At 42.1% G+C, this 25,016-nt stretch overlaps 1 protein-coding gene across 11 annotated transcripts in view; it reads right to left on the reverse strand.

The window, feature by feature from the left end:
* The window catches only part of syngap1b (synaptic Ras GTPase activating protein 1b), a 183,262-nt gene that overhangs the window by 38,213 nt on the left and 120,033 nt on the right, over positions 1–25,016 (reverse strand). For all 11 annotated transcript variants that reach the window (XR_005129590.1, XM_037534099.1, XM_017708749.2 and 8 more), the window contains 6 exons: positions 18,138–18,232; positions 12,540–12,661; positions 8,149–8,302; positions 7,105–7,203; positions 2,739–2,978; positions 945–1,280 (listed from right to left, as the gene is read on the reverse strand). Coding sequence is in view for 10 of the 11 variants with exons in the window: in XM_037534099.1 (XP_037389996.1) it covers positions 945–1,280; positions 2,739–2,978; positions 7,105–7,203; positions 8,149–8,302; positions 12,540–12,661; positions 18,138–18,232 (1,046 nt within the window). In the remaining variant the exon portion in view is untranslated. The remainder of the gene's footprint in view (positions 1–944; positions 1,281–2,738; positions 2,979–7,104; positions 7,204–8,148; positions 8,303–12,539; positions 12,662–18,137; positions 18,233–25,016) is intronic.

Consider the following 25,016-nt stretch of genomic DNA (forward strand, 5'->3'; position numbering starts at 1 on the left):
TATACTGAATGTTTCTTATGAAAATTAATAGGCAGCCTGTTGTTTAGAGGCCATATAGGAATGATCAGTTTCTATCTCCTTCATTTCATATGTATTTTTGACAAAAGAACCTCAAAGTAAGCAATGAGATCACCAGATACACACATTCAAGATATGCGATATATTTAAAAGTTGAGTTCTATTTAACAGCCTGCATTGTCTCTTGTTTTTCCTTGAGGGCATTTACAGTATGGCTAACATTAGTGATGGAAAGAAGGTGTTTATTTCAGTATTCCCTTAAATAGCCTAGATATTTTAGGCTGTAACTGTTTATCCCCAATGATTTCTTCATAATAATTAGCAAAGCCAAACTGCTAATGCAGCTTAGATTGTAGCAGTTTATTTGTGGTTATATAGATAATTTGATCAGGAAACTATAATTAACAATTAACAAAATTCTGAATGTGAAGGTAAACTTGCTTAGCTTGATACCTTCTCCTCTGAAGCCATTTTGTCTGCTTAAAATGGCCTGTTTCACCTGATTCATGAAAGCTGATATGTTTTTATTAATGTTTACTCCCTGGGACCAGAAGCTGTTTTGTCAGATGTCTGAAATCTGAGGCTGAGGCCTGAAGATGTTGTAAAATGTAAACAGTACCATATAACTGGCACTTTGTACAGACATAATCTGCCTGCAGTACTGAGCATATTTAACCAGCTCAACTCAACAGCCACCTTTCTACGACAGTCTGATGTATTTTACATACAATGAATATGGGATATCACAACACCCATACGTGTTATGTGGTCTTGCTATGGTTTGCATGACATAAATCAATAAATGAAAAATTTTTTAAACTACTTGTAAACTAATTTTACAATCACTCTCACAGTAACTTGGTTAACCATCAACTGGCACAGGCCAAAACACTCAGAAAAATGGTAAGGGTAGTGCTAACGTGTACCTTTGCCTTTCCTGTACTTTGTAGAATGTGCACAAGCGCACAAGCCACTTCCTCTTTGCTTTTGACACTCAACAGTGGCTCCAAGACGGCACATAGTGTTCGGTAGTTGTTGGTGACGTACTCGGCAAACTCTTTGTACAGCTCTATTGGCAGGATACTCATGGTCTGGAAGCGAGACTTGAGCCGTAAGGAGGCATTGATAATTTTGCCCCCTCCTACTCCCCCTCCCTTGGCCAGAACACTGGGCTGAATCACAGGGTACCACTGCTCTACAAACTGCCGACCGGTGATACTGGAAATGGGGATGCTGACAAGTCCTAGGTATGTGCTCTTTTCCTGTTAAGGAAGCAAAGACAGGTAAAGGTTGTAACAAGACAGCATAGAAATAAAAGAATGTGCAAGTTGTTGACAATGCAGAAAAGTACTGTTTTATTCAGGACAAAAGTTTTAAGGAACCACACAAATCTCTGTATCTTTGGCTTCCAGATTGGTCTTGGTATCCAGATCTTTTCAACGGCGGCATCTTATTTAAAAATGAAGGTCCACTTCATTTAGAAGGTCATCTATAGACAGGTTCTAGATGTTCAATCAGTTGACAAGCTATGTGGTGAAACCCATTACCATTGGGCAGAGACGGGAATCACAGATTTGACGATTCTTAGGTCTTGGCACTCAAGTTCCAAGTAAGACAGTCAAGTCCTTATTCAAATCCTGAGCCACTAGAGACAAGTTTCAAGTCAAGTCCACAGTCAATACCGGCAACTCTCAATTTATGTCCCAAGTCACTACAGTAAAGTCCCAATTCACGTCCAGAGTCACTATAGGCAAGTTTCAAGTCCCAAGTCAATACAGTTAAGTCCTCAAGTTCAAATCCTGAGTCAATACGGGCAAGTTTCAAGTCCTGAGTCAATGCAGTGAAGTCTCATTACAAGTCCTGAGTCACTTCAGGCAAGTTTCAAGTCAAGTCCGGAGTCAATACAGGCAAGCCTCAATTCAAGTCCTGAGTCACTTCAGGCAAATTTCAATTCAAGTCCGGAGTCAATACAGGCAAGTCTCAATTCAATTCCTGAGTCACTACAGGCAAGTCTCGAGTCACTATAGGCAAGTTTCAAATCAATTCACAAGTCACTGCAGGCAACTCTCAAGTCAAGCCCCGAGTCAAATATCAAGTCCTGAGATTTTACCACTGAAGATCAAAATGATGAAAATGGTAATACAGCCACAGTAACAAGCATTTGAAGATGCTGCACTACATTAAACTTACATTTGTTCCAGGTTTGTCACACCTACACCAGCAAACAAATCAATTCACATAAAAAGTAGCCAACTTTAGAGAGTCCAGTCCGCAGACAGATACCTCTCCATGGTTCTTCCACTTGTCTAGAGCTGTTTTTGAGGCGCAAGGCTCAAGTCCAACTCTCAGCTTGAGTCACTTGTGTTCAAGTCAAAGCTGAATTGCAGGTTTTTATTTTTGTAGAGTTGAGTCTGAAGTCATCCAATTTGAGACTCAAGTCCACATCTTTGGCGTGATGGACAGGGACCATGAACAGTCAGGGGGAGGCCTCAGAACAAATGACACTGTGTTTAGCAGTTCTGTTTGGCAGCCGGCACACACTGCACCATACAAACTCAAACCAACATGTCATTTTAGGCAAATACTTCCATATTTTGTTAGAAGCACACTGTTAAATTATGTTCTGGGTGGAGACTAAAGTTAGGCTTAGAGTGCAGAACATCTCCAAATAAAGCATTATTAAAAAGTGTTATCTGGATGCAGTACCCCTTTCTTCTCACCTTGCGTCTTTTCTTGTCTGTCTCTTTGTAGAGGTGAAGGCGGAGGTTGCGGACGGCCGGAAGGTTGTTGAACTCAAAGTGCTCACCCCAGAAGACAGTGTCGGTGCGGGGTTTGCTGGTGGTGCGAGCATACAGCATGTCGTCCAAACACAGTTCACAGTAGTAGCGCTTTTTGGGCGGCAGCTCCCGGGCTTCGATGATCCACAACTTCAACACGTTGTCCACTCGCCGACTGTTGTCCTGTGTAGGAGGAAGCAGAGAGGACTGCTGGGCAATGGGCAAAACATTCAGCCACAAGGCAAAAGAATAAAATAAAGAAACTGAGGCACTGGTAGAAAAAGGTATATTTGACCGCAGCAGGAACTGAATAACAGGTACTGAATGAGAGGTAAAAACATGAAAAAATTAAGAGAGAAATGGAGTGAGTGGGCATGAAGTTGGCCAGGCTTCAGGAAAGAACAGCACTCAGTGTGATGATTGCAAAGGAAAAAAAAAAAAACAAACTATATTTGAAATCCCCACTGGGAGGGTAAAGTGCTGGGCTGATTGCGGAGAGTGATGTTTTTCGCAAAGGGTGAGTCATTTAAGCAGATCAAAATGCCATTGGATCACTCTGCCCTGCTCTCACTGCCATATTTAGATCAACTAAATATACCTGTTTTCAAAAGCAGTCTTGTCCAGAGTGCTCAACTGGTGTGCTAGCAAGCTATCAAAGAAAAGTACCAGTCACAAGTTTGGACACACCTGTTCGAATGTTAAATGTATGTTTTCCATAATCTTGAAGATCAAAAAGCTTACGCTTCTTTCCACTTTTGGGGGAGACACGGTACACAAAAGGAACACATTACAGTGATATTTTCCTGTCAGTAGTGGAAGGAATTACTGTTTAAATTCTTGTAATTACATTACAGTTACTGACCTAACAAGAGCTTTTTGCACATCCCAGTGGCGTTGTGGTCAGGGCTCTGTCCAGGCCACTGGAGCTCCTCCACACCACAACTTGACAAAATGTCTTTATGGACCTTGCTTTGCGCACAAGGACACAGTCATACTAGAACAGGAAAGGACCTTCCCCAAACTGTTGTCACGAAGTTGAAAGCACATTATTGTCGAAAATGTCTTTGTATGCTGTAGCACTAACATTATCCTTCACTGGGGCTAAGAACCCAACCAAAACCCTAAAAAACAGCCCAGACCATTATACCTTCTCCACCAAAATTTACTGTTGGCACTATGCATTCCGGTAGGTAATGTTCTCCTGGCACCCACCAAATGAAGTGAAGCATGATTCATCTCCCCAAATAGCACAGATTGCTCCAGAGTCCAGTGGTGCAGAGTCCAGAGACAACTCCAGCCAACACTTAGCATTGTACACAATGATCTTAGGCTTGAGTGCAGTTGCTTGGAGAGTCGGCTGGAAACGTATTTCATGAAGCTCCTGACACACATTCTTGTGGTCATGTTGCCTCCAGAGGCAGTTTAGATTTCTGCAGTGAGTGATGCAACAGAAGATTTTTATGTGTTATGTGTTTCAGCACTTGGCAGCTCTGCTGTGTGAGTTTGCCTGGTTTGTGGCTGAGCTGTTGTTGCTCTCAGATGCTTCCATTTCACAATAAGAGTTCTTAAAGAGAAATTCCACCAGTTTTTTCAAACCTTCTGAATAATTCAGTCATTCAGAGTGGTCTAGTTCCTATCACCACCACTGTGAATAATTCTCACTCAGTTCTTTCTCTAGAACACAGCATTTTGCATCACACCACTCTGAATGACTTTAATTGCAGCTCAACCATTTAATTATGTAGAAAGATCTATGAAAAATCTGTGAATTACCCTTTAATAGCATCTAATCTGTGTCTACATTTGGTATTTCACTTGCTGGTCCAAATTGAGAACTGCTTTGTAAGCTTTAAATTTTATTCATACAGACTTTCCTTTAAGGCAGCTGTTTTTTTCCTGTTTCTTCTGGCTTTTGACTGTTTCTAATAATATCTACTTTCATAATTTTAAGCATTTTCAAGCATAACTGATATTGTAGCAAACTCAGGGATGATGACGTTTACTGGATGAAATGATGTTTACTGTGATTGGCTATTTCTTTCTAAATAAAGTACTAAATTATTGGGCTTTCTGGATGGTACAGATGTGTAGGATTATAAAGAATACCTCAAAAGTAAAGTAATTAGTAGTGACACTATATTTTTCCAGGAAGGAATCTAGTTTCTGTTTGAGAGCAATTAACAGTAAATAGCTGTTTGAGTTAATATTTTCTTGAGTGAGCCAATACAGTTTGTTTCTAATGTCCTCACCAAGAAAAAGGTTTTTGTTTTTTTTCGTTTTTTGACCCCACAATTTTTTAAATATTCGCGTCTAGCAATATGAGATGGCACTTTGTGGCATGTATAGCAACTCAAAATGTACTCTACCAAATGTTTGAGCAGAACATTAAAGGGTTAAGGAAAATACAAGACAACAGTGAAGTTGAGGTATTAATTAATTTCAACATTTTTTCATGTAAATCTTATTTTTCTGAAATCCCCCCAAACAAATGGTTTTCACCAGACAACACTGTCTCAGCCTAGATGGAGCTTTCAGAGATCCATCCAAGGTGGCTCCTCATAATGCTGCTTGAGAGAAAGCCAAAAGTATGCAAAGCTGCATGGCAAAGAGGGGCTACACTGAAGAATCTTCAGAACAAAATTGTTCTAATTTTGGTCAGAATTTTGGTCACTGCACACTTCCAAACAAGCTATTTCAATTTTTTATATATTTGTTATCTCTATGTGGAAATTAATAAAAACACAGGAAATAAAAACATATTAAACCCTCTGGATTGGTGCTGTACATCTGCAGCACTGTTGCTGTCCCTCAAGCTTCAATGAATAAAGTAAATTAATCAGAGCAAACCCAAGGCTAATGAGTACCCTTGCTGTGTCCTCTTATCTTCTCTTAACAGCATATCTGCTAAGATGAATCCTGAATGCGTTGATGGCTTCCAGAAGCTTGTGTCATGTCCTCCTCACAACATAATTCAGTCTGGACTCCTGCCGGCTGAGCATCTGGATGAGTCAAACCGCACTGGTGATCCCACAGCTCTAACTTCCTTCTCAAAACTCTCATTCACACTCGCAGTTAGTCATTTTAATAAGAGACGATGCAGAGAACTGAAGGGTGAACGGTATGACCTCCGAGATTTCCTCCAGCAGAGATGGAGACTATGAAAAAGTTTTCATATTCTGATACGAGACCGTGTAGAGAACTGAAGGAGCTTTATAACCTTCGGGACATGATCAAGCACGGATGGAAAAATTAAAACAGTGGACGGTGAATCTGGATGACAGGTGAGAATTTAAAAGGAACTGCCAGACTTCCATAGCCTTTCTGCTCCTGATGGCTGCATAGCAGATGGAGGCTGTTTTATACTGATGTGATGAAAACACCAGAGGGGGAGATGAAGAACATGGAGAAGTAAGGAACTGCTGCTGTTGATGAAAATCTTTTTCTTGTAGAGTTTTGTTTCAAGCTGCATTTAACATACATTCTCTTACTCACACTATACGGCCAAAATTATGTAGACATGCCTCTGAATTGTTAAGTTCAAGTGTTTTAATCACAACACGTGTATAAAATCAAGCACATAGATATGCAATTTTCATAGACAAATACTGGCAGCTGAAAGGGTTACAATGAAAAGCTCAGTTACTTGTTAAATGTTAGTTTGTGAAATTTCTGCCCTGCTAGATCTGCCCCAGTCAACTGTAAGTGATATTATTGTAAAATGGAAGCATCCAGAAGAAACAACAGGTGTGTGTCGGGGGTTTAATGAAAAAGGTTTTCATGGCTGAGCAGCTGCACACAAGCCTATGAGTACTGTGCACAATGCCAAGCATCAACTGGCTCTGGAGCAGTGAAAACGTGTTCTCTAGTGTACTGAATCACAAATCACTAACTAGCAGTGGGATGGACAAGTCTGGGCTCAGTGGACGCCAGGAGTACACCACCCTATTGTAATTCAAAGTGCCAGCAGTAAAGTTTGGTGGAGGAGGAATCTGGGCGTTTTTTCAGGGCCCTTCAGTTCCAGTGAAGGTTAATATTATTGCTACAGCATACAAACTTCTTTTAAACCATATATAGGAACTCCAGTGGCCTGCGCAGAGCCCTGACCTCTACCCCACTGAACACCTTTGGGAAGTATCGCGGCTGAATGAGTAAAAATTCCCACAGACACACTCCAACATCAAAAGCGTTCTAGGACTAGACTTTGTAAGAAGGCTGATCTCCAGGACAAGGGTGGGTGACCACTGTTCTAGAGTGATGTAGTAATGAGATGATATAAACTGAGAATTCCTTTATTCTTCTTTACACTTACTTTGTTGGGCTTGACTGCTCTTTGTAGGTTCTCGATCCATTTGTCTCTTTCTGCAGCCGACCGGCAGGCGAAGCACTTTGTCCCTGAAGCAGTCGTCACCTTAGGCACAAGATAATGACTTTGAACCAAATAAACAATAAATAATGGCAGCACAATGTCATCCTAATTAATGACACTTGCTTATATTGTTCCTCGAACTATACGCTGCAAGTTTTTCATCATATTAAGAATCATTCAGCAAAAAGAATCTGCAAAATTTACCTTCAAAGTCCATCAGCCAAAACATGTTTGCTGCCTGAAGTTTATTTTTCAACGTACTTCTGTGCATTTATATAGATTGCAGTATGTCACTCAGTTTCAAAAATACATAATCAAGTCATAGACCACCCATCATTCATGTTTTATTTTTAAGTTATTAATCTTCATTTGAAACTTCTGAGGAGATCTGATATAAGAAACTCTTTATGGATAAGGAGGGGGGAAGTCAACAGTGAAAAAACAGGAGCTTCCAAAAAATGATTAAAAGAAGACATAATGGGACCCCAGACAGCTGTGCAAGACGTGGTAGACCACCAAAACTGTCAGCACTAGACAAACAGCACTTAAAGTTTTCATTAAACTTTTGAAAGGTAGTAGAAAATCAAGCTCCACTCTTGCTTCAGATATAAACATTCACAGGTGTTTTTGTCCATCCTTCCACTGTGAGAAGACAACTCAATGCTATGGGTCTGAAAAGATGACCCCCTGACCACCCCAGGCTAGACCTCAACATGATTAAATGACTTGGATTGTAAGAAGCAGAAAATGCAACCAACTACTGGGACTGAGCTCTGCAGGTGTGGAAAAAACATCCCTGCAGATTTCTTTGAAAACTGAAAGCAAGGTCTTGAAAAGAATGTAACACAGAAAAAGCTCATATATATTTAGTTGTAAAAAAAATTTCACTTGTTTCTTTGACTGGACATTAAATAAATTAAGGGCTAAAACTGACACCAGTCTAGCTGTGACCTGCCTACAGGTCAAGGCCATGAAATCCAGCCTCACCTCAAAGCAGTACTCCTGCCCTAGGATGCTGGAGTGAACCGGTTTGATGATGGCGTCCTCGTCCAGCGTGAGGTCCAGCGCCTCGGCCGCGCTACTGGGAGACAGCAAGGATTCATGGGAGTGGGACTCTTTGAAGCTCTGCATCAGACGGGTCCTGTGAGGAGACAGCCAGCGACATGGTCGGGTGTAAATCCCAGAAGCGCGGTGCTGCCACATCACAAAGCTACATAATTCGCTCAAAGTCGAGGGTTTTTTGTTTGATATCAGCAGCTCCCAATCTCGTTAGACATCTACACAGCGACAGACGCTGCTGGAAAACTTCAGAAAGCAACACTTTCACTCCTTACCTTTGAAACTATCAGCAGCTGCTCGCAAAGCACCGTCGCAGGTAATTGGACATTTCGGTTTCCAGTGAAAATTTAAACGGCTTTTAAATGGAATTCAAATGAAGAGGAAAGCTCTCGATGATAACATGCAGAACATTATCGCAGACTTACACGGAGAAACACCTGTAAAAGAGCAGCACATTCAAAGACCTACACCTGCAGCACCTTCTAACATGCATCACTAAAATACAAACACAGACTCCACTGAACATCTCAGCAGACCCGGAGAGAAGACTGATGAGGTTAAGCAGGAGAGTGATAGATTACGCCTGTAGAAATGAGGAAAGGACTGAAAATCCTCAGATCCCTGCTAGAGCTGTGGCTGTCTCTTCCGTATCCTCTTAGTGTCACTGTTACTGTATACATTCAGCAATAAAATGTGCATCAGGGCGTTAAACACATACAGTGGAGAGAGAGAGAGAGAGAGGGAGAGAGAGAGAGAAGCATAAAAATAGACCCAAAGGAATGAGTCAGAACGAAAGAATTGAAAGGGGGGGGAGGAGGAGAGAGACCGAACGAAAGACAGGGACAGAGTCAGAGAGAGGGAGAAGACAGAGAGAAAACCTCTCAAAGGAAATCAAGGAGTTATGTAAGCTGTGGGATCCAAGTACAGGGAGGGCAGAGAGTGTGGGAGAGATGGCCAAAGACAGACAGAGAGAGAGAGAGAGAGAGAGAGAGAGAGAGAGAGTGGGGTAGCAGGTAGAAGGACCAAGGCTGACAGAGGTGGACAAAACAACAGGATGCACAGAATCACAAACAAACCCACCATGCAAAACTCCATTCTCAGTACAGCTGAAAAAATACTTTATAAGTAAAAATATACTTCATCAAATACACCAATCAGGCATAACACTATGACTACTATGACATGGGGCAGTCGTGGGCTGGAGGTTAGGGATCTGGCCCTGTGACCGGAAGGTTGTCGGTTCGATCCGCAGGGCCAACAGTCCATGACTGAGGTGTCCTTGAGCAAGACACCTAACCCCCAACTGCTCCCCGGGCGGCGTGGATAGGGCTGCCCATCGCTCCAGGCAAGTGTGCTCACTGCCCCCTAGTGTGTGTGTTCACTAGTGTGTTTGTGGTGTTTCACTTCACGGATGGGTTAAATGCGGAGGTGGAATTTCCCCAGTTGTGGGATCAAAAAAGTATCACTAACTAACTAACACCTGCTTGTTTCTACGCTCATTGTCCACTTTATCAGCTCCACTTACTGTATAGCTGCACTCTGTAGTTCTACAGTTACAGACTGTAGTCCATCTGTTTCTCTGATACTCTGTTACCCTGTTCTTCAGTGGTCAGGACCCCCATGGACCCTCACAGAGCAGGTACTATTTGGGTGGTGGGTCATTCTCAGCACTGCAGTAACACTGACGTGGTGGAGTTTCAGATGCATCTTCCTCTTTAGCAAAACATTTGACATAAAACCACTTTGAGTGACCTTGTTTAGATCTTTCCCTTATAATCTCAACACAGGCAAGTCATGATTAAGGCATGCAGACTGCAGAGTGTTAAATATTGGGGTGGGATACATTCGTCTCGGAAAACTAAAGAAGCTAACTTTGGACACCAAACGTGTCATGGTTTATAGGCTGCATCTGGGGCAAATGGGAAACTCTGTAAATTAGATTTCTCAAGTTTGATTTCTTGAACTCATATCATTTTGTTAATATGATAATTCCATGTAGGCCATAGCAGACTCAGCATCTGTACAGATTCAGTGTTTTAGCCAGTTTTGTGTTTGTCCAGTGAACGATGACTGAAACAGGATTTATTATATTCATATAAACCTAGGTGACTGGACTACACAGCAGCTGCAGTCAGTCATGCTGGAAGCCCTGAGAAAACTGCATAATGAGGTGCATTTAATGAGATCCTCAGCTTGCAGTGGGTACCATAATGTACACTACAATGCAAAAGTTTGGTAGCGCTGTTTAACAGTTTGGAATCAATGTTTTCAATGATATAAAATCTACTGGGTTGCAGATTATAACACTTTTGTCCTGTGCAACTTCACAGTTTTCAAATAATTAGTGTGACACTATTAGGAAGCTGCAAATGAAGAAATGCTTGATGTGTCTAGGATGACGTAGAGATGTAAAATGTTCTAAAATGACTGAGAAAGTTGTATCTAAAGACATACATTATAATAAAAGTAATGTTTTAAGGATGACAAAAATGAACACAAATAGAGAACTACATTATATTATTTATCATCTCATTCATTTCCTCACCAAATTCATTAAACAGTTTTGTGAATAGTTTGTTATATCTTAATCCATACTGCATAAGTAATTGGTGTATATGAAATAATAAAAATGTTGACATGACAAGTCACAATGTATGTATAGATAGATAGATAGATAGATTGACAGTTAGATAGATAGATAGATAGATAGATAGATAGATAGATAGATACTTTATTGATCCCGAAGGAAATTTAGCAAAAAAACTGTCACTAAAAAGTAATATATGCAAACAGAAAAGAAAAAACTAAGAAAAAAAGTGCAAAAACACAAAGCTACTGGAAAGGCTGCCACTCACAGCGGTGCCGGAAGAGTATTCATGTGAAATACACTTATTCTAAGTACGATTATGTTGGCTGTGGTTTTTAACTCTTGTGTGGTGTTCATGTGTTTGTTACTCAGTGGTCTCGTGACCCACCACAGTGCTTTTATAGCCAAAACAAAAGTACTAGAAGTTTAAAATACCGTAAGTGGCCAGCGCAGGGTTCTCCTTAGCAGCTGTAGCCAGTCAGTAGCCTGTCCATGTTGTCCACCCTCACACACACACACACACACACACACACACACACACACACACACACACACACACACACACACACACACACACAAACATACACTAACAGCAGGCCATGTAGGAAGAGTGAAGGACACAGCACCTCCACACTTTTACTCCCCGTGGCTTCATCCCAACACCACATGTGTAATATAAATGTGTGGGGGGTGAACAGAGTGAAGGCCCTGAAAATGAGTTATTTTATATGTTCTTCACAGAAAATGAGCAAAGACTGATAATCTGAGGTTGAAATAATAATACATAGCATTAGTTTTACTTCTAATAAACATAAAAATAAAAACAGGTCCCACAGACCCAAACACCACACAAGGGTTAAAAAAAAGTAGCACTACTAATTTAATTGTGGTCACCTATCAACAACTTGCAGCACATACATTAACTGAAGAAATTCCTCCTCGCCTTACATAACTGGAACCCTGTGTGAGGAAGCTTAACACAACAGTATCTACTTCATCTGAGAATAAATCTCTAAAATCACATTAAACTTTGCTCTAAAGCCCAACAGCACAGCCGCTCTGTCAAAACAGCAAGCATTTGGAAAATCCTTGACCTGCTTTTTACACAAAATCTCAGAGCGGCCAAGGGTGAAAACTGCTCTGCGCTGAGGGTAAATGAAAGAATGAATAAGTCATGACAGAAGGGCCGTAGCACCTGGCCAAAGAAAGTTCGAGAAGGACAAGTTCTGCTGATGGGATGCTGTAATGACTTTACAGATTGAGCTGCATCAAATCAGATTCATGCTGGACCATCTGCAACATGGATTCACCCTTACACAAGGTCACTCGTTTCTGATTACTTGGCTATCTTGCAGTCAACAGTCATCTACTACAATCATACTGTAGCTTCAGGTTCGGGCTTGAGCAAAGGTTGCTGTGATATATAACTTAATTTGCGGCAGCTGTATGTATGTAAGCAGCTGACAATTCCTTCATGTGCATGAAACGAACCCAAGAAAATGGCCCTTGAGGTGCCTCCACCACTGTAGCACCACTGGTGGCCAATTCTGGTCCAGGAGATCCCTGGAGAGTTTGGTTATTTCCTTGCTCTAACAGTCCTACCAAACCTGGTAACTAACTGCTGAGCTGAATCAGGTGTGTTTGAGCAGTGTATCCTCAGACTGTGCTGGACTAAAGCCCCTGCTGTAGCACATCCACACAAAAAGCATGTGATGGAAATAAAAGAGGGTACCTGTCTTGGTCAGCACTGCGGAAACGTGGGAGGATCATGTGGCGGAAGCTGCTGGTGCGGTCCAGCTTGGGCTGACTCTTCGCCCGCTTTATGGACCCTTTTAGTCTTCTACCAAGGAAACTCTGGAATGAGAACACAAGAACGCAGCATGAACACATCTCTACACAACATACACAAAATAAACACATAACATAGAACAGACAGTGGGAAACTGACCCTATTTTGGTAGTCCACTATAGATGCTTCACAAGAGACTTTTATAGATGATCTCACCTTGGCTGCGTTGCCATGACAAATGTAGAAAATGTTGGGGGTTTTTTTTTAATGGAATTGGTGGTGTGTTGAAGACTGTCGTGTTACGCAAGTGCCAAATAATTTTTGGCGTTCTATATGAAGAATTTCCGGATCCTGATGAAATGGGTTTAAATATGTTTAATGCTTCAACAATATATCTTCTAATGTCTTCAACTGTTGCATATACCAAGCTGCAATAGCTGCACTTATTAGAATCCATTTAACACTGCCAGGTATATACAGTGCTGTGAAAAAATATTTGCTCCCTTCTTAATTACTTCCATTTTCTGCATTTAAGTAAACACAAAATATTGTTTTTAAATGATGCTTTCATTTATTGAAGGAAAAATGCTGTTCAGCCCTACCTGGCTCTGTGTGAGAAAGTAACTGCCTACTTTGCTACTAAATCAACCAACTAACCAATTTCAACAAACTACTGGGTTTAATTTCAGCATCAGACCTGCTGAATCTAAACATCACTTAAACAGAACCTGTCTGGCAAGTGAATCAGGCTAGAAGGTCTCAAAAAGCAGCACATGATGCCACATTCTAAAAAGATTCAAATACAGAAGCCAAACAAATTCACTGATATTTACTAGTCTAGAAAGAACAATACTGTACATAAAAAATTAACTGTTTATTTGGCTCTCTTGGGCATCCGCTGGAAGTGTCGGGTGATTGTTCTGATTTGTGACAATGTCCAGTTGCACAGAAATGATGTTGCAGACAACACACAATAGGAACCTAGCCAACCTAAAGCTACAGGGACAATCAAAACAAGGTGTGACCAACAATTCATATAAATGTCCTATTTTGGAGAAAATATTAAGGGGAAAGGGTTACAAAGCCTTGGCTAGGGACAATGAGAGCTACTTCCCCAGGAGTGGCCGGACTACCAAAATTTTACCAAGAGCACATAGATGACTCAACCAGGAGGTAACAAAAGAACCCAGATGAACATCTAAAGAACTGCAGGCCTCATTTGCCTCAGTTAAGGTACATGATTCCATAATAATAAAGACACTGGGCAAAAATAGCTGTTGTAAGGCACAAACCACTGCTAACCAAAAAAAAAAAACATAAAGGTTAAAATATCTAGGCGACCTTCATGGCTTTGGAGTAATATTCTGTGGACTGATGAGTCAGAGGTGGAACAGTTTTGAAGACACGGGTTAAATAGTGTAGAGACAACACTGCATTCCACCATAAGAACATCACAGCAACAGTCAAACATGATGGTGGTAGTATGATGGTCTGGAGCTGTGAATTGTCATAACTGAAAGAATCATGAACTCAATCAAGTAGGTACAAGTAGGATTGCTTAAGTGAGGACTTTCCACTCCTGCTTAAAACTCTAACCTCAAGCTGGGTCCTAATCCTAACCTTAACCTTAATGCTGCTGAGAAACAATTAAGTTTCACCAAAAAGTATGTTCAAGGGTGATTCCACCTATTTTTAAAAAAGTGTGCATAATTAAACTGTTAAGATGTGTAAAAAAAAAGGAATTCCTTGGGGTTTGATCTGAAATGCTCTGCTCTGGAGAAACTGTCAAAATTGTTCATGGTGGTGGAGACAGGTGTAAGGATTCCAGCACAGTCAGACGCCTGCCGATGATTGTTATCGAAAGGGCTTTTACCGATATAAACAGAGTCCAAGTCGTAGTCATAAAAACAGGCCGAGTTCAAGTCCAAAATCAGAGAAAGCAGTAAACACATCCAAAGAGCGGGGCAGAAAGAGCATAAACCCGAAAACGAATAGCAGTAGGTCAGACACGGAAGATATCACAACAGAAAACCGCTCAGTAAATCGACACAAAGTGAATCAATACATCACAACGTCTCTAAGCTATAGCCCGGGCTATATACCATCCCAAGTGCATCACACAGGTGATGCTCATCAATATTCCAGAGACCTGGAGCGCTGATAGAGGTGTTGTGTCACCTGTGATGTCACGTGATCTCCCAGAGGAGATCCCAGGTCCATTTCCACAAGGGATTCTGGAGGCTGCGTGATGACAGAAACCAGATATCTGTGTTTTTAATGCTACTAGAAGCTACATCACTACACAAAACAATTATAAACCATAAGCCTTTTTTTAACCACTGGATGGGCTTTTTGAAAAACAATAAAGCAAAATAGTCTCCAAAGAAAACTTCTGATTTGCCACTACATTATAATGATCAACATTACATCTTAAAGCTCAAAAAACAAACATACAGTATAGCAAGTATGAAACCTAATGAAATTAATTTGAGTTGCACAACGTAAAGCATCCTGCAACTCAGCCAGTCAAAACAAGTTTCACGAAACAAGCAAACAGAACGGCAATAGCGCATCACGTGAAACATGATCAATAGACCAAAACAAAAGGTCCTTTATTTGGCAGCTGAGAAGGACCCTCGATTCACTACTGGTTATGACCAAAACGGCTGCTAAAACAATGATTTTCAAAGGCTTAACAGGAACCCTAAACAGACTGAAAAATGACAGTTATAAAGATACAGAAAGAAGGATGCCAAAGGTAGTTGATATAAAGTTGATTCCAATGCAGCAACTATGTCAAGTTATACATCGTGGACCACTTTATAGCAAGAACAATAGTATATATAAAAAATTAACTGCTTATTTGGCTCTCTTGGGCATCGGCTAGAAGTGTTGGGTGATTGTTTTGATTTGTGACAATGTCCAGTTGCACAGAAACGATGTTGCAGACAACAAACAATAGGAACCTAGCCAACCTAAAGCTACAGGGACAATCGAAATAAGGTTTGACAAACAATTCATATAAATGTCCTATCTTGGAGAAAACTGTAAGGGGAAATTGATATTTTGAGGAATTATGTGGTCATAATAATATAACAAAGGTTCAATAACTGTAAAACTTGGAAAGCGGACCTTTGGTTTATATTCTAAACATGACTGTATTCCTACTGTACCTTACAGAGTATGACATAACACTCAGATAGTCCTGCAATATCTCTGGATAGCCAATAGTGGGGAGTGTTGTTCCAGAAATATTCCCATTCAAGAGCACATCAGATACAGAAATAACTGTATCTCAGCATTAAGCAGTTTGCATGACAGATCTCAGGATCTCACTGGCCCAATTTCAATTCAGAAAAGTGAAGGCCTCTATTACTTCTCCTAAACTTTTCCGCCTGAAAGAAATCCATGTAACTTCCACAAGACCAAGACAATAACTGAGCAGTGTTCACAGTAAAAAGTGAGTAAAGGCTTAACTGATCTCCAGTGTTCTCCAATGTTCTGTCCATCTATTTGTCTCTTATGCAAAACCACAGCAGATGCACAAATATCAAAACAACTATGGAACTTCTTTTTAGAGAGACTTTTAGGGAGATTTCCATAACGTAACATGAGTTAAGTGTGAGAGGCCAATTCATGTTGGTGAGGAACAAAGGATCTGTAAGAAATCCGATCTCTGTTCTGTTATGCAATCTAAAACGGTATACGTTTATAAAGGGTAATGTGGAGGAGGGCATGAAGAAACAATTTATGCATTTATATTATTAACATTAATTCAGCATCTTAGCATTTTTAACCTCATCTCTTCATGCACTGCAGCTTACGAAACACTCAGAGCAAAGAAAGCCAAGGGGATTTCAGGTTACATAGTAAAGTGATGAATTCTTAATTCATGCTATTGTGTTCTTCATAAACCTGGCGTGTCGGTCACTTCCTTCAAATAAACCTTCAGACTATAGTACATAACCACATAACCACAGTAATCATTCTTAAGACATTCATTAAGAAAAAAGTACAGATACCAATAAGCAATACATGGTGAGGTCCAGAGATCAAGCTGCTAACACAGTCCAGCCAGCAGGATTAAGCGACACATCACATTTGAAAGACTGACTAAGGTTTTGGCTCTGGAGCCACTGAACATGCTAGCTTCCTGGGTGACTAAGAGTGTTTGTCTGGCACCTCAGAGCCACATGCAGGCTTTTCTATCATGCTGGAGTCCGGAACGGCCAGGCCCCACACGCCGCGCCACACGGCTCCTAGCACTTCCAGGTAGGGCTGAGCGATTTTGGGCAAAAATCGTAATGGTAGTGAGAATCACTGATAATTACACACCTTTTTCTTTCTCAGGTTTGAGTCTGAGACCTTGTGCACAAATCCAGGTATTGTAAAAAAGTTTTCCCCCTCCGTTTTCAAAATCTCAGAATGCAAAAGTTACTTGAAAATGTATGACAGCCCTGTAGGTGGTAATAATAACACTGTGACCATGTGCACTGTGTAAAATACAGAGCTGTACAGCTACAGCAAAGATTTTCTAATAATGTGACAATGGTGTGTTACAAATACAGCAGACTTTGACCTGCCCACCATCAGAAAGCCGTAACTGCCCGATTCTTGCCAGAAAATATAAACTTTAAAAAGCGAAAGAAAGCCAAGGGTTGCAACGGTTATGACCCTGAAACACTGACACAGTCCTAGAGTTCTGACTTTTTAATGATCATTAAGTCACATATCTTTAGAACTACTGAAGTATTTTGTAATCATCTCATTTCTGAGATCTAGTCGCAGTACATTCTGACATCTCAACATCATCATATTATCATGTTATGAACTCCCAAATGACTCTCAGATTGCTAAACACTTAGAAACAACAGAGTCGTGTTATATTTCAGGCTGCAAGCCCAATGAACAAAGAGATTCAGACACGCACACTTAATTGAGTGATGTCAGTATTTTTTTTTTTAAAAAGCTGTGTTTTCCCATCCACATGAAAAAACCACTGAAAATGGTGATTTTAAAAAACTCCACCCAGTGATGGATGTGAATGGCTAGAGTACTTCTACCCGCCTATCCTCCAAATTAAAGGCGCACACCTAGACTCTGATGCCAATATCACCACCAATCTAGATTAAAGAACAGAATGGCTTAATCATTTCGTGAAAGGCCAGGCCTAGTTTCAGTATCACATACCTCAATTGAGGGCAGAGGTGCAACCTTCCAGTCCCCTGGCTCGATGGGAGAGGAGGGAGGGAGTGAGGGAGGAAGAGTTAGAGAGAAAGATGGAGACAGAGGTAGAGAAAGACAAAGGGGTGGGGTGGTGGCACCCCTTTTGGGGTGTTGAGACCAAGATAGGGGGGCAATGGCGGATGGAGAAAGGGAAAGAGGGAGAGAGAGAGGGAGAGAGAGAGGGAGACAGAGAGGTGGGGTCCCCGCGGCCTTTCGGCAGGTGCGCTGGAGGGCGGGCGGAGAGGCGGAGGGGGGGAGGGAGAGAGAGAGGGACGGGGGGAGCGAGCGAGTACGGGAGGGAGGTGGGGTACTCACGGACTGTCGGAAGGGTTGAGGGGGGGCAATGGGAGGGGTCTCCATGCTGGGCTGCCTGCCGGTGGCAATGCTCTTCCTCCTGAGACGGGCTTGGTCTGTGCAAAAGGGAGAGTGAGAGAAAGATAGAGAGAGAGAGAGAGAGAGAGAGAGAGAGAGATGAACAAATCAGTGTTATCCTGAAACAGCAATCATCCCAAATGAGTTTGATATCAGCTACAGTTCCAGGTGTAATACAAATAAATCGAACAATTTTTATATGTGTGGATAAAGTAATAAATGCAAATTTCAGGTTAGTCTCTCCCGTTTCTTAACTTTAACCACACTCGAGTCCAGGTCTATTCAACAGTATCGGCCTGTCCCAAAGTTTTGTGTATTTTGCAGCTTTGTGTATTTTTTTTCCCTTAAATGTCCAACTGTGTCCCTTTTCACAATAAATGCACTAATTTCTGAACACCATGATGAAGTGTTGGTCGAAGGGCAACATGTTCAGCAAAGATTGTCATATGAATATGCAAATAAGCAGCTCCTGCTCAACATTTGTACCACCTGTGTCTTGTCTGCTTGCTGCATGTTTCACTTTGTCTAGTTTGGAGTCTGTGTACATAAAGTCCCAGTGTTCTGCTTTTATCTTGTTTAGTATGCGGTTTTGCCTTGCAATTCCTAGCCATTCCCTTTTTCATATTTTCTAGCTTCTCCTAGTCACCAGTACTTATTATTTTCATGTTTTCTTGGTGGTGATCTTGTCTGTCTAGTTCTCTGCTTATTTAAATATGGATATGCCTTTGTTGACCGTGACCACTTGAACTGTTCTGACCTGACTGCCAACTGCTCTGGATAGTAACTGTGTTCTCAAATAAATGACTGTGTGCTCACAACCTGCCTAACGCCTCAAAGTGTTACAGAAGTCTTTGCTAAACCTAATAATTTGGTACTGGGCTGCAAAGGGGAATCTGAACAGTCTATCATAATAGACTGTTCATAATGCAATCTGCCAATTACTTTCAGTCTATTTTGAAGATGCCTTCTTCTGAGAAACTTAAAGCAGCAGTTAAGGCGTCCTGGGAACAAGCTGAGATCATCCTCAGAGAGAGAAATGATGACAAGGTGTCCTCAGATGCATCCCAGGGTTCTCCTGTAGTTCATGTCGCATGCCCATGGCTGCTCCAGAGATCTCTGTTTTCCTGCCTAGAACCTAAGCACTGCCTTCAGACAGCACAGCTACCCACGGATGCTACACTGACCTTAAGTCCCCTGCACCACCAACTACTGCAGCAAGCCTACGAGTACTCTAATCCGACAGACCTCTGGCATTTTACTCCAAAAGCAAGCACCTATTCCAGAGCAACAGCACATCACATATCTTAGTTTTCTCCAAGGTTTTTGAATAATGCAGCTCCACCACTGCTCCTTGACCCTTTGGTTCAAGCCTCCTTTCCTGATGACTCTGTGAATCCTATCCAGCCTCTGATGTCGACCCCAACCACTCAGCCATGGAAGTTAACTGAGTTCCTGTCCCACTGTTGATCCAGCTCCTGTCCTGCTGAAGGACCCTGTGTCAGACCGAGTTATCAATTAGTGCTCCAGAATAAAGTCATGAACATCAGTGTTTTGTATCTGCTGTGACACAATTCTCAAATTTCGTTTTTGGAACAGACTCCAGTCCAAATCCTGCACTGGCTCCTGTGTCCAATACATGTCCATCAAGCCACAGGGCAGTATCCAGCCTGTCAAGCATGTCCAGTCTCTAACACAGTCCCCTGATCACCAGAACAACTGTGGTGAGCTGGCATTTGACCAGGCACTTTTCAAAGTACTGGGCCGCCACCCCAGCATATTTGAGCTAAAGTCTCCATTTCAGCCTGGAGGGTGGGACATCTTCCAAAAAGTGAAATCTGCATGACTTTGTGATCAGGAAGAGAACTGTCACAACCCACACCATCCACTAAATGCTTTTACTACAAAGAACACACTAACGCAGTATTTTAGTAGAGGCTGACAAAGTTAGCTATCTGAGCAGAGCCCAGCAGGGCACACAGAGTCCAAAGAACGACTGTTCATGAAAAGATTTGCTGTGACGTTTTTACATTATAGATATGACATGGACTACAAGTGTTTTGGTTTTCGATATCTGGTGGGTACTGCAGACAGCCTCCTCTCATCACTGTTCTCCTAGCAAGCTTTAGCCAAGTCATGCAGAGTTTCTCCTCATTTCAGAAGCAATAAATTTTACCCCACTTCTTTTGAAAGTGAGTCACCCAACCCCCCCAGACCCATCCTGTCCTTGCAAGAGATTCTATCCTGCTTTTGTAGTACCAGTCACATGTCCTGCCCTTGTGTCAGCCTCTATTTCTGCCTCTACTGATGATACTGCTAAACCTGCTCCCCCTCTCTCTCCCTCTCTACTCCTGTTTGTCTTACTCTCTCTGAGCCAGCCCAGTTCTCTGAACTAGCTTCTGTCTCAGACCTCATGCCTAATTTAGCTGCCCGCTCTGTCACTCACCACCATCTCTTGCTTCTTTCCCTGTCCCAGTCGCAGTCTCTGGCCCCTCACCCCGTTGCTTCTGTTTCCCACGCTGTCTCTGCTCTAGCTACTGTTTCTCTAGCTCTTCTTTCTGTCTCTACTTCTGCGCTTCTTGTTCCTCTCTCCATCCATGATCCTGACCTGGCATCCATCCCTGATGCAACTCCAAACTGTCTTGTCCACGAGCCAATTCCAGAGTTGGTTCCAGATTTACTGTACATCTCTGGCCAGGATCCAGATCCTTAAACTGCCCCGCCTCCTCAATTACCTGAGGGTGTTTTATGGGTATCGGGAGCACAATCTTAGAGGTGGGCATCTATCACAGACTCTCTCTCATGCTGAGCTTATTTTGCAACGTTCCACACTGGATCTGCCTTGGCTCTTCCTGCTCGTCATTTGTACCTCGCGTGTCTTGTTTCTTAGTCTATATCCATTTGTGTCTAATCTAGTCTGTGGACATGCACAGTGTTTGTCCTTTTGTCTGGGCAAGTCTTCCTATTCCTAGCCATACAATGCGTTCCTAGCTTCATGTCTCCTACTTCTTCCAGTCTCCTAGTTTTGTCTACCTGGTTCTGAAGTTATCTGAGTAAAAATAAGTCTATGTTAACAGCGACTGTACTCTGACCAATATTCTAGATAACTACTATGTGTTCCAGTAAATATGACTGCACTTACACCCTGCCTCCAAGTGTTACATACAGCACTGGAAACCATTTAAGCAAAAAAGGGAATGCACCATCTTTACCAGGTTTACACCTCAGCGATTGAATTAATGCCCAGTCATATGTTGTTGTCAGCGAATTTTTGCATGTGAAATTACATAAATTTCAGAAGAATTTCCTTCAATTTCATGACATCAATAAACACTGCATGCTAAATTTTCAACTTACAAATTTTAAGTGTTTGACTGGTAACACTACTATTTTGCTGTGTTGACCTCTGAAAGAGTAGCTATCCCAAAACAAAGGAAATGCCAATTTAACTAGGGTGACTATAAATTCTCTTTTTCCAGGACATATTCTCTTCTTGGAACGTAAAAATTGCACCAAATGTCAAGGATTTGGCTGTCTACAGTTTTCCCCATGCTGCCCTCCTGCCTCCCGTGTCCTTATTTTTGAAAACCAAAATATAGTCATGCTTAGACACTCTAGTGTCTAAACAGGAACATTTTACCTTTGCCCCATTGGCTATAAATAAGCACTGAAAGACAGACTGCATGATATGCAGTCAATCAAGTTTGTAGCTTACTGTTTTTTTAGACGAGTAAGCCAGCCTGCTAACTGCAATGTTAGCTCTTTGGCTAACTGCAGCTGCATAGAAGTCACCCAACTGCTGCCAACCATGTCAGTTACCTACGCCTTTTGCTACAGGTGTGTAGCACTATGTTGTGGCAAGTTTATGGTTATCAGACAAAATTATGTTCACTTTTGTGTCACTTCACTGCCGCCAACCATGCTAGTAATGTAAGTTTTGTTTTGCCATCTAACTGCAGTCACAAGTGGCCTTGCTGGCAAACAAAGCGCTAGCTGACCAGCGTCCTTGAGTTTGTGTCTGCTTCCAGAGGCGTAGCTGTATGCCGTGTGCTGTATATGTGATGGATGTGGATGCTGAGATCTGCTTGTTGCTCGGGAGCATGCATTAAAACCATTAGGTCCAGAGCAACGGAAACAAATGAATGGGCAGTGTAATGAATGTGGAGGCGTCAGGGGTTGGGCGAGCTCCAGCAGCAGGCCGGCTCGTCCACTGGGCTGGAACGCGAACGCGAGCAAAGAGGATCAACCCACTGGCGTTGTGCTTTTCCCTCTCTATTCTTTTCCACCAACCGATCAATGCTAACCCTTACATAAATCAGACTGTAAATACCCACTGTCTCTTCAGCTATCACTCTCTCTCTCTCTCTCGCACTCTCTTCCCCTCCATCTTTTCCCTCCTCTCTCTCTCCTCACCCCACTCTCCCTCTCTCTCTCTCTGACTCTCTGCCACCCTCTCCCTCTTTCACACACACATACAGTTTGTTCGCTTTCACCCACGCACCTCTTTTACATAATTCAAATAGTGTATTTATCCATCTCTCCTCTACAGCCTCTTCTCTGCCTCCCTCTCTCTCTCTACCTCTCTTGCTTTTTGATGTGAGCTGGTCTTTTCTTTTCCATTCTCATGCAGGCCTCTCAAAATTTTTTCACTCCCTTTGTGGGCAGGTCCCTTCCCTCTGTTCTCCACCTCAAAAAGAACAGCACACCTCAAAAACCAAACCTTTTTTTTGTTTCACCACGTTGTAGCGAGTGATACGGCCGTGCAGTCGAACATGGAACATGTTTAACAAAGGCTTTCGCTCAAAGCTAAAGGTTTTACTATAAATTATGAGAAACTCCACTGGTTTTTAAAAATGTCTGCATGACTTAGTCATTGAGAAGAAGCTGTAAACAAATTCATTCAGAGAGGTTTGGAGTGCAAAGGTTCATTATAGAGAAATTTACCAACTCAACTGCACTGAATTCAAAGGGGGCCACGTGCTTTGCGCCAACGGTGACCCCCACACAAAAACACATAATACATAACTTAAACTAACATATAACAACATTATAACACGACCTATAGTCCCTTTGTTGGATTGAGCCTTTGCGTGTTGCTATCTGCACAGCCACACCTCCAAAGTCTCAGGTACCAGTGACAGCCAGTAGTAGAACAGCTCCACCTTCAAAGGTCAGCTGGTCCCCAGCAACCTAGCAGCTCGAGCCAAGTCCTTGGGCACATGTACAGTCCCCTTGGCAGCAAGCACCCTAGTCCTCCCTACGCCCCCGCTGCCACGGCTCCTCTGGCATATGGTAGAGCTTCCCACAGTACGGCGTGTCAAGTCCTGCACAGCTGGGGGTGACGCAACAGCAGCGCCTGTCCTGTCCTCTCTGCTCACTGCTGTCCGGTGCTGCCCATGGCAACCACTGAACCACTTCGGCCAGCATCTGTCCACCTGACAGTCCAAGCTCACGCACCGTCCTCTCTTTCACAGCGTTGACTTACCAACTGCTCCGTTGTGGTGTTCCTGCACTGAAACCTTCAGTGGTTACAACTGCGCCAGCCTCTTGCCGGGCGCACTGATGTGCCTCCACTGCCGAGCCTCCACCCCTTTGTTGGGTCACCTTGCACCTGCTCCAGCCTCAGAGCTCTGTTCAAGCCACGGTCACCGACACCAAACAACACAAGTAATATACACACATAACTATAACTAACTGACCATAGCAAGAATCAATAACTTTTAGTCCCTTTTTCGGAGGACGTGTGCTGCCATGAGCCTTCGCCTGTGGTCATCTGCACAGCCACGCCTCCAAAATCTTAGTCATCAGCGCCAGCCAGTAGCAGAAAGCTGTGGTAATGTATTAACGTTACAAATAATTATGTTTTGGGAACTATTTTGCCTTACAATGCTTGAATGTACCTCTACAGCATGAATATTTTTGTAGATACATTTTAGGCCAAAAGCTTCTGATAAAACCGTAAAACAGTGTCACATCCATCAGGCAACACGTTTATAATTTTCATGCAATCTTAAAAAAAACTTTAGACGTCTGGTTCCTATTGGCACCACTGTGAAAGGGACAGCAATTAAGCACATGAGGCCTATGAAATGAAAATGTCTTTGTTTACTCCTTTCACCACTTGCTATCTTCACTTGGGGGGGATGCCCTGCTCGCCCACACCCCATTTGGACATGTTCTGTTTCTGCTTCCGGACTTAAAGAGTGCTTCAATTTTCCTCCCTTCAGAGGAGTCTGCTCAGTTACAGCCCCAAGCAAGCTTTCTCCTACGGATCCCTCGTAATTCCATGCTGCACATCTGCTGGCTAACTACCTAGCCCTGTCGTTCACCCACTGGCTTACACTGGGTGTCATCAGCCTTGTGCAGTGATAGGCATCAGATCTACTTTGTATTTCATCTTTCATCTGCTGCTATAGTAGATCACCAGCTCAAAATATTACAAAGGAAGACAGAGAAATGCAGTGTTTTCTCCACATCACTGCAATGAACTGCTGTAATGCTGCAAATACATCGCTGTGAATGTACACCTCTTTTTGGAAATAATTTCGATTTGGATAATGGCAATGGACCTGGGACCTCCCTGAGTGTTGGATGCCTTTTACCACACTGTACAGACGTCAGAGACCACTCCTTATTTATTTCATTTCAATTCAAAACCACCATTAAATAAGCACATATTATTCATTTTTTCATTTTCATACACACACACACACACACACACACACACACATATATATATATATATATATACATATATATATATATATATATATATATATATATATATATATATATATATATATATATATATATATATATGTATAT

The sequence above is a fragment of the Pygocentrus nattereri genome, chromosome 24 (genome assembly GCF_015220715.1).
Source record: "Pygocentrus nattereri isolate fPygNat1 chromosome 24, fPygNat1.pri, whole genome shotgun sequence".
Lineage (NCBI taxonomy): Eukaryota > Metazoa > Chordata > Actinopteri > Characiformes > Serrasalmidae > Pygocentrus > Pygocentrus nattereri.